The sequence below is a fragment of the Puma concolor genome, chromosome E4 (genome assembly GCF_028749965.1).
Source record: "Puma concolor isolate L17-30 chromosome E4, mPumCon1.1.hap2, whole genome shotgun sequence".
NCBI lineage: Eukaryota > Metazoa > Chordata > Mammalia > Carnivora > Felidae > Puma > Puma concolor.
In genome coordinates this window covers 3,419,685-3,429,521 of record NC_141683.1, presented here as the reverse complement: position 1 = coordinate 3,429,521, position 9,837 = coordinate 3,419,685, and the positions used below count along the sequence as shown (strand labels likewise).

Here is a 9,837-nt window from a genome sequence, read left to right as displayed (position 1 = left end):
TGAGGATTCATGAGATGATGATGATGATTTCTAGCTGTTTCTAAAGGCATCATGGGTAGCACAGTTGTGAAGTTGAAAGCCAAAGACACTGGGGATCAAAGTAACCGGGCCTGGAAATGTCACAGTTCTGAGCTGGTATTTCATGATAGGGAAATGCAACATACAATAAATTATTTGGATGTGTGTGTGTGTGTGTGTGTGTGTGTGTGTGTGTGTGTGTAAAATAAGGTGTCTTTAATCAAAAACACACAGGAAACAAGGCTGTGTATTCATCAGTGGGCAAGTGTTGCAGGCAGAGGCTCCCATGATCCCAACCCCCTATTAACTCCAGGAGCAACGGCTCACTGTGGCTGATTCCGTGTCCTCAGGGACTGGGACACAGCAGCCACCAATGTGAGGATGCTCTGTATGCCCTCTCCCTGCCGGACCCCCGTTCATTCCTGAGCACAACACTCTTACTGGCTTTTCTGGACCCACTCATTTCCCTCCAGGGACTTACTCTCACTGCTACCTCTCAGGCACCACATTTATGCACCTGTGAATCCCTGCTGGTTTTGCTAAAATGCACATCGTGATTCAGTGAACCTCAGCTGAGGCCAAGACCCTATATTGCCAACAAGCCCCAAGGTGATGTCTCTGCTGCTGTCCTGAGGGCCTCAAACAGCCAGGACCTGCATCTGCCCTCCTCCTTTCATCCACAACAGGTCCACTCCAACAGGTGTCTGTGTTTAAATAATAGAAATATCCACAGACAAAACTGTATTCTCCTCAGAGGCTCAGAGATGTTACCAAGGAACCATAACAGTATCAAGTCTCCAGGCAAAGTGAAAAGACTTTTGACAAGAACATCAAACGTCTCAACTACTACAAACACAACAGGAGGCGAAAGAAGAAAAAACTACGAAATTGGCATCAATTCAACACACATTTTTATTAAGAACATATTCCATGCAGGCGAGACTCCTTGTCAAGGATGCAAATATTAAAAAGACATGGGCTTTGCACTCAAGAGACCTAGGAATTGGAAGGAAAAAAGGATGTAAACGTGGGGCAAAAAGGATGGGAAGTGAGACGCAGATTATCCACAGTGCAGGTTAAAGTGGCGGAAATTCACACCAGGCAGAGACCGCTTCCTCTTGTGGATCAGGGAAGGCTCCCTGGAGGAAGTGACACAGATGCCTATGACCCACGGAGGTACTTGGACTTCATTTTACTCTGAGATAAATTACAGATTTAAGCCCCAGCATCACATCAGAACAAGAAATCTTGCTAAATTACACTTAACTCATCTTGACAACCCATCATCGAGCAGAGAGAAAAGACAAAAGTTGTGCACAGAGACTTGCAAATCCATCACCACTGAGCTGGGTTTAAGTATGTCCTGACTCCTGGGCTGCCGGGATCTTGCTCTAAAGGGAGGCCAGTGAACCGATGTCTCCAGTGTGTTTTCCTGGGAAGATCAAATTGGAAATTGCTCTGCAGCGGGTGTAGGTGAGGACAGCAGGGAGAGGGGCACGGGGAGGTGGAGGGCTGAGGACACAGAGGAAGGTAAGGAGACACATGGGAAAGAGCAGGAAGGTGGTTCCAGACTTACTGACGCTTCCAGAGCCAGAACGCAAGACCTGCCAGAAGCACCAGGGGCACGACCACCGCCAGGAAGACCAAGCCCACGGGGCGGTGCTGCTCTGTGGGTTCGGTGCAGACGGTGTCAATTCCCATCCATCTTGGGTTCAACTGCACCTTCCTGGTCCTTTTTGCTCCTGTCACCCTCTGCCTCACCAACCACCCTTCCTCCTTCTCGTTTCCCATCCCTGCTCAGAGATGGACTCTTCACCAAACACTCTGCTTCCTCCCACATCTGTAGGACCCTCACCCTCAGCTCTCCATTTCTTGGGTTCTTACATTTCTGTCCTTTATGGTCTAGAGTCCCTAGAATCCCAAATGTTTCATCTCACTCTCCTGCTCTGCTTCAGGACCACTCACCCCCTTTCCCAGCTGGACCCCTACCCTTTCTCACCCCAGTAGAGGACCATGTCCTGGCCTCCTAGACTGCTGTGTCTCACTCGGCAAGACAGGCCAGCTGCCTCCCTGGCTTCCACGTCCAAGGACGTCTGAAGATACCATGTCCCATCAGCATGGGGCAAGACGTCGCCTCGTCGGGTGCCCTGGTGCTCCTCCTCACCCCGCATCCACGTCACCCACACTGGCTTTGGGTAGAAGCCAGAGACATGGCACACGAGGAGCAGACGGCCAGGCCCCAGACTGGGGCCAGTGGACAGCCAGGCCTCTGGCCTCACTGCAGAGACAGGACAGGCATTCTCAGACTGAGAGGGTAGGTCTTCACATCACATTAGAAATACACATCTTTCCACCTCTAGGAACCTGTCACCATCATCCCCTGACTCTCTTGGCCCCTACTCCACCAAATTTGAGAATATGGTGCAAATTTATGAGTGCACGGAGAGATAATGCTTGGAGAGAGGGAGCAGGACTGACCTTGTCGCTGAAGGTCTGCCTTCCCTGCGTCTAGAAGACCCAAGAGGAAACGGGGGCAGATGTCACTAATATTTGCTTGTATTCGTAAGTTGACCACGTGGTACTGGTTGAATAGATTGGAGACCTGCTGAGCTCTCCTTCCTCCCTTTGGAGATGGCCACCATGACGTGTTCTGGAAGCTCACGAGATCTGATCCTTGATACGCAATCTGCATGAAGCCTGTTGATGCCTCTCCAAAGTGAGAATCGCAGCCTCCTGCCAGCTGTACCTGAAAGGGATCTGGGAAGAGAGAATGTGAGTTACAGGAAAGGGAGAGGGAAAGAGATGAAAGGAGATGAGTGGAAGCAAAGGACGGAGGAAGCAGAGGAGAAGTTGAGGGCATTGGACAGAATGGAACAAATTTGGTTTGAGTGGAGACTCAGAGGGGAAGTGGTGGTCGCTGGAGGCAGAAGAAAGGTAAATTACTGAGAAAGGAACACATGCTGAAGGAGAAACAGGAAGGATGTGGGCAGAGAACAAGGAAGGGCTCCACAGGGGAGCTGTGATAAAATCATCAAGGGTGAGGGAAAGGCAGTGGGCAGAGGGAACACATAGACAAATGTCTGTGATGGGACTGAATGGGGAGAAAAGCACATTTCAAGGATCAGTCACAGAGTGAGGAAGAAGAGAGTCTCTGGCTGGAGGCCAAGGAATGGGGTGGTCATGGGAGACTCTGGTGAGAGACAGGAGAACACAGCCTGATGTCAAGGAGAGGAGGGGAAATAGCAGAAGGCGTGAAGCTTTTCAAGTTCGGGGTCTGGCTTCTGCCTCCTGAGCACACGGGTGTGATTCTGTTTTATGATGGGGAGTTGAGAGGTTCAGCAGCCAGGGGAGGCTCTTTCCTGGAGGAAGAAGGAATTCATGGAGACACACACAGCGGCCACCTCCATCCCACCTGTCCTGAGGGACCCGAGCTCACATTCAAGCTGCCATTGACTGGCATGGTCCTGAAATACCAGAGGAAATCTCGTGAAGAATGTGTGAAATGACTTTTCTTGTTCCATTAGCTCCTCATTGCTGAAATTTCCCCTGGACCATGGCCACAGAAAAATGAAAGCGCCCGTCTTGCTGTCCCAGCCACGAGTCTGCAGTTCATCCAGCCAAGCTGAGCCCTGATTCTGTGTCCACGAAGGGTTGCAAAAGGATGTTGTCAGGATGGTTCGAAAAGAGATTGGCTCTTGGAAGTCTGTGCCAGAAGAACAGATAGACATTGGGAAGGAGAGAGAATGCCAAAGAAAGTTGCCAGGGAGGGGCCCAAAAATCTAGAGGACAGGGAGCCGTACTTGTCTCAGGAGACATGTGCTGCCCCAGAGTCCCAGGTTTCGTACCCAATTGTTCAGAAAAGTAGAGGGTCTTGGGGTCAGGGGTGCTCAGGAAGGAGCCAGGCTGATACCACTCACTCCCCAGATGCTAGGAACCCACACCCTGTGTGCCCACATGCACAGACACAAATGCACATATGTACACACACACAGAGTCGCATATGTATGCACAAACATACACACATATGCAAAAAGATGTATAGACACATGCAGACACACCGAGACACAAACAGGCACCTATATGCACATACTCCTACGTACTTACACACCCATGCAGACACACAAGCACATGTACACGTGCAGACACACATGTGCACCCACAAAAACACACAGGACACATACGAACACACACAGGTATGCGTATGTGCGCATGCACACTTTACACCCACTGAGCAGGACCACCGTCCTCACCGTCGTCACTGTCACCACCTGGGACAAGAACTGTGAGCAACGCCATTTGCAGAAACAACATCTTATTTGCAGATGTGCTTTCTTTCTCTCAGAAAGTGGGTCTTTGGCGTCTGTTCTCACAAACCTCCCCACACGCAGCCCCTCTCTTCTGACTTCCTTCTCAACACACAGGCCTGCCCTGAGTCTCCACCCTCAACCCTGGACACCTACTCAGACTTTCACTTCCCCTCCAGGTCTGACCCTCCTCTCGGCTTCCAGCCTCCATCCTGCTCCCTGAGGCCCTGATTCAGGCCCTGTTCAGGCTGGGGAACAAGTCTCATGTGGCATGGAAAAGGGACCCTACCTCTCGTGCCTTTTCTCCTCATCCAGACAGTAACCCATGAAGACACACGACTCCCCAGCACCCAACCCTGGACACTGCTGTCACCCTGTCCCTCGTGCCCTTGGGTCACTCCCCATGGACTTCCTTGCCTGTCTTACCCCTTCTGCAACCCATTCACATCTCTGACTTCTCACTGTCTGTGTTCAAATACAAAATGAAGCAGCTTGATTTGAAGGTCACCTTCCCTTAACTGGGGGGACAGGAGTCTAATCATGCAAATAATCTCGCCTTCTTGGGGGATAGAGAGGGTCCATGTGAGAGAGGACCTCACTTGTGATGAACAGAGAATTCCTCACTGACGGGGGAAGACTTACATTTCTGGGGGAGGTTGGAACTGCAGTTAGGTTAAGTTAAACAAGGTTTGGGAAATTGGTCTGACCCAAGGCACCATTTTGAGTCCATGGGTTTCTTTTAACACTTACTCTATTTCCAAATTTCGCCATGATTGCCTGTGTAACAGTATCAACAACCACCAATTCACCAATGTTTTTAGGGGAGAATCAGTTGCCATCAGTGAGACCACAGGACACTGAAACATCTATGAATACTGGTGTGAGGTGACATCTCATTGTGGTTTTGATTTGCATTTCCCTGGTGATCAGTGATGTTGAGCATATTTTCAAATGTCTGTTGGCCATCTGGATTCCTTCTTCAGAGAAACTTCTATTTATGTCTTCTGATTATTTGTCCTTTTGCTGTTGAGTTGTACAAGTTCATGATATATTTTGGATACTAATCCTTTATCAAACATGTTATTTGTTAATACCTTCTCCCATTCCATAGGCTGCCTTTTAGTTTTGTTGATTGCTTCCTTTGCTGTGCAGAAGCTTTTTATCTTGATGTAGTTTCCATAGCTTATTTTTCTTTTGGTTTCCCCCGCTTCCAGAGACATAATAAGCTAGAAATAAGTTTCTGTGTATAATGTCAGAGACATTACTGCCTGGATTTTCCTAGGATGTGTATGATTTCAAGTCTTACAGTATGGTATAAGAAAGTGGTCTAGTTTCTATCTTTTACATGTGGCTGTCCCATTTTCCCAACACCATTTGTTAAAGAGACTTTCTTTTTCCCACTGCATATTCTTGTCTCCTTTGTCAAAGATTAATTGACCACAAGATCGTCAGTTTATTTCTGGGCTCTCTAGTCTCTTCCATTGGTCTCTGTGTCTACTTTTGTGCCAATACCATACTGTTTTGATTACAGCTTTGTAGGATAACTTGAAATGTGGAATCGTGATTCCCCCAGCTTTGTTTTTTTCCCCCAAGATTGCTTTGGCCATTCAGAATCTTTGGTGCTTGCATACAAATTTAGGATTGCTTGTTTCAGTTTTGTGAAAAATGCTGTTGGTATTTTGAGAAGCATTACATTAAATCTGTAGGTTGCTTTGCATAGTATAGCCATGTTCCCAATATTTGTTTTTCCATTCCATGAACCTGGAATATCTTTCCCTTTCTTTGTGTTACCTTCAATTGTTTCATCAATGTGTTATAGTTTTCAGAGTACAGGTCTTTCACCTCTTTGGCTAAGTGTATTTCTAGATATGTTATTATTTTTGGTGCAACTATAAATGGGATGGTTTGCTTAATTTCTCTTTCTGCTGCTTCATTATCTTTGTATAGAAATGCAAGGGACTTCCCCATACTGATTTTGTATCCTGTGACCTTACTGAATTCATGTATTGGTTCTGGTTGTTTTGGGGAAGAGTCTTTAGGGTTTCTATATATATAGTATTGTGTCATCTGCAAATCGTGAATATTTTTCTTCTTCTTGGCCAATTTGGATGCCTTTTAGTCTTTCTCTTGAATGATTGCTGTGGCTGATACTTCCACTATTATGTTGAATAAAAGTGGTGACAGTGGAGAGTGGACATCCTTATCTTCTTCCTGACTTTAGGGGAAATGCTCTCAATTTTTCACCATTAAGTATGATGTTAGCTGTGGGTTTGTTATACATGATATTCATTATGTTGAGTTATGTTACATCTACATCTATGTTGTTGAAGGATTTTATCATCAATAGATGTTGTGCTGCGTCAGATGCTTTTTCTGCATTTATTGAAATGATCATACAGTTTTTATCCTTTCTCATGATGTCATATATCGTGTTGATTCATTAGTGAATACTGAATGACACTTGTACAGCAAGAATAAATTTCACGTGATCATGAGGAATGAATTTTTAATATATTGTTGGATTTGGTTTGCTAATATTTTGTGATGGATTTTGGATCTTTGTTCATCAGAAGTGTTGGCCTGTAGTTCTCTCTTTTTGTGGTGTCTTTATCTGCTTTTGGTATCAGGGTAATGCTGGCCTCATGGAATGAATTTGGAAGCTTTCCTTCCTCTCATATTTTGTGGAGTAGTTGAGAAGAATAGATATTATTTCTTTAAATATTTGGTAGAATTATCTTGTGAAGCTGTTAGTCCTGGACTTTTGTTTGTTCAGAATTTTCTCCCTGCTGATTCAATTTCATTGCTGGTAATTGGTCTGCTCAAATTCTTTATTTATTCCCACTTCATTTTGACAATTATATGTTTCTAGGAATCTATCCATTACTTATAGGTTGTCCAGTTGGAGGCCTATAATTTTTCATAACATTCTCTTAAAATCCCCTGTATTTCAGTGGTGTCACTTATTGTTTCCCCTCTTCATTTCTGATTTTGTTTATTTGAGTTTGTTCTATTGCTTGCTCTTTTTTTAATGAATCTGGCTACATTTTTATCAATTTTTGATCTTTTAAAGGACCACCTCCTGGTTTCATTGAACTGTTCTTCTGTGTTTTTTCTTCTATAGCTTTATTTCTGTTCTAATCTTTATCTTTTTCCTTTCTTCCACTGCTTTTTGTTTTTATTTGTCCTTTTCCTAGCTCCTTTAGTTGTATGGTTAGGTTGTTTGTTTAATAATTATCTTGCTTCTGGGGTGCCTGAGGCTCAGTCGGTTGAGCTTCCAACTTCAGCTCAGGTCATGACCTCGTGATCTGTGAGTTCAAGCCCTGTGTCTGGCTCTGTGCTAACAACTCGGAGCCTGGAGCCTGCTTCAGATTCTGTGTCTCCCTCTCTCTCTGCCCCTCCCCGCTCATGCTCTGTCTCTTTCTGTCAAAAATAAATAAAACATTTAAAAAATTTTTTTTAAAATAATTATCTTGCTTCTTTAGAGAGCCATGTATTGCTATAAACGTCCCTCTTAGAACTGCCTTTGCTGCATTTCAAACTTTTGGGCCATTGTGTTTTCATTTTCCTTTGTCTCCATGTATTTTCTTTATTTCCTCTTTGATTTCCTGTTTGACCCATTCATTCTTTAGTAGCATGTTATTTAACCTCCATGTATTTTATGTTTTTTCCAGATTTTTTTCTTGAGTTTCATGTGTAGTTTCATATTGCTTATGTCAGAAAAAGATGCTTGGTATGATTTTGATCTTTTTTAAATTATTGAGACTTGTTTTGTTGCCTAATATATATTCTGGATAATCTTCCAGGTGCACTTAAAGAGTTGTGTATTCTGCTGTTTTAGGATGGAATGTTCTGAATGCATCATTTAGATCTATCAGATCCAAGGTGTCATTGGAAGCCATTGCTTCTTTGTTGAATTTCTGCTTGGATGGTCTGTCCATCAATGTCATTGGGGTGTTAAAGTCTCCTACTATTATTGTATTACTATGGATTACTTCCTTTATTTTTGTTACTAGCTGATTTATGTATTTGGGTGCCTCCATGTAGGGTGCAGAAATATTTACAATTGTTATTTTTCTTGTTGGATTATTCCCTTTAGTGGTATATAGTGTCTCTCTTTGTCTCTTGGTACAGTTTTTATTTTAAAGACTATTCTGCGTGATACAAGTATTGCTAACCTGGCTTTCATTTCACATCCATTTGCTAGATAAATTCTTCTCCATGCCTTCACTTTGAATCTGCATGTGTCTTTAGGTCTGAAATGAGTCTCTTGTAGGCAACATAGAGACAGGATTTGTTTTTTTATCTATCTCATCACACTATGTCTTTGGATTAGGACGTTTAATCCACTTACATTCAATATATCTACTGATTGGTATGTATTTATTGCCATTTTCTTTACTCCTTTTGTGGTTGTTTTGGTATTCTTTGTTTCTTTCTCCTCTTGCTCTTTTCCTGGTGATCAGTCGGGCTCTTTAATGATATGCTTGGATTATTTCCTCTTTATTTTTTGATAGCTATTCCTAATTTTTGATTTATAGTGTTCATTCAGTTTCTACATAATATCTTCTGTATATAGCAGTCAATGTGAACTTATTGGTCACTTCACTTTGAGCCCATTCTTTATTCCTCTCCCTCTCGCAGCCCCCACTTTTTAGGTATGTGGTGTCATACTTTACGTCCTTTTATTTTGTAAATTCTGTGACTGATTTTTATGGATATCCTTATTTTTACGGCTTTTGTGCTTACTTCACTTTTGGTCTTTCCTTTCTACTCACAGTCCCTTTTAATATTTCTTGTACTGATGCTTTGTGGTCATTAATTCCTTTAACTTTTGTTTGTCTGGAAAAATCTTCATCTCTATTTGTATTCTGAATGATAGCCTTGGTGGGTAGAGTACTCTTGTTTGCAGCTCTCATTCCTTCAGCAGTTTGAATACATCATCACACTTCTTCTGGCCTGCAAAGTTTCTGCTGAAAAATCAGCTGATAGCTTATGTGTTTCCGTTGTATCCAACTGTCTTCTTTTCTCTTGCTGGTTTTAAAATTCTCTTTTATCATGATGCTTTGTCATGTTCATTACTACGTGTCTTGATGTGGACCTCCTTGGGTTGATTTTGTGGAGGCTCTCTATGCCTTCTGATTCTTGATTTCTGTCTCCTTCATCAGATTTGGGAAGATTTATGCTATTATTTCTTCAAATGTCCTCCCCCCTTTCTTTCTCTTCTCCTTCTGTGATTTCGATAATTCCGATGTTACTATGCTTAATGGTATCTCTGAGTTCCATAAGTCTGTTTTCATTTTGTTTTTATTTTCTCTCTCCTGTTAAACTTGATTGCTTTTCATTACCCTGTCCTCCAGGTTGCTGATCCATTCCTCTGCTTCCTATAGTCTACCCTTCATTCCATGCGTGTATTTTTAATTTCATGTATTGTGCTCTCTTTCTCTGATTCTTTTTTATGTTTTCTCTCTCTTTGTTGAGGGTCTCATTGAGGTCCTCCTCTATTTTCTCAAGTCAA

The 9,837-nt window shown here is 43.4% G+C and overlaps 1 protein-coding gene across 4 annotated transcripts in view; it reads right to left on the bottom strand.

Annotated features, from left to right (window-relative positions):
• Positions 1 to 906: 906 nt before the first annotated feature.
• Positions 907 to 9,837, bottom strand: part of LOC112851669 (T-cell surface glycoprotein CD1a-like) — a 30,193-nt gene continuing 21,262 nt past the window's right edge. For 3 of the 4 annotated variants that reach the window (XM_086693835.1, XM_086693832.1, XM_086693834.1), the window contains exons 2-6: positions 3,455 to 3,721; positions 2,497 to 2,775; positions 2,018 to 2,296; positions 1,595 to 1,685; positions 907 to 1,450 (exon numbers count right to left, since the gene is read on the bottom strand). In XM_086693835.1, the coding sequence (XP_086549961.1) occupies positions 1,354 to 1,450; positions 1,595 to 1,685; positions 2,018 to 2,296; positions 2,497 to 2,775; positions 3,455 to 3,721 (1,013 nt within the window). In that variant the 3' untranslated portion in view covers positions 907 to 1,353. Of the gene's footprint in view, positions 1,451 to 1,594; positions 1,686 to 2,017; positions 2,297 to 2,496; positions 2,776 to 3,454; positions 3,722 to 4,268; positions 7,029 to 9,837 lie in introns of those variants that run through there. The other variant, XM_086693833.1, reaches the window with a different exon arrangement.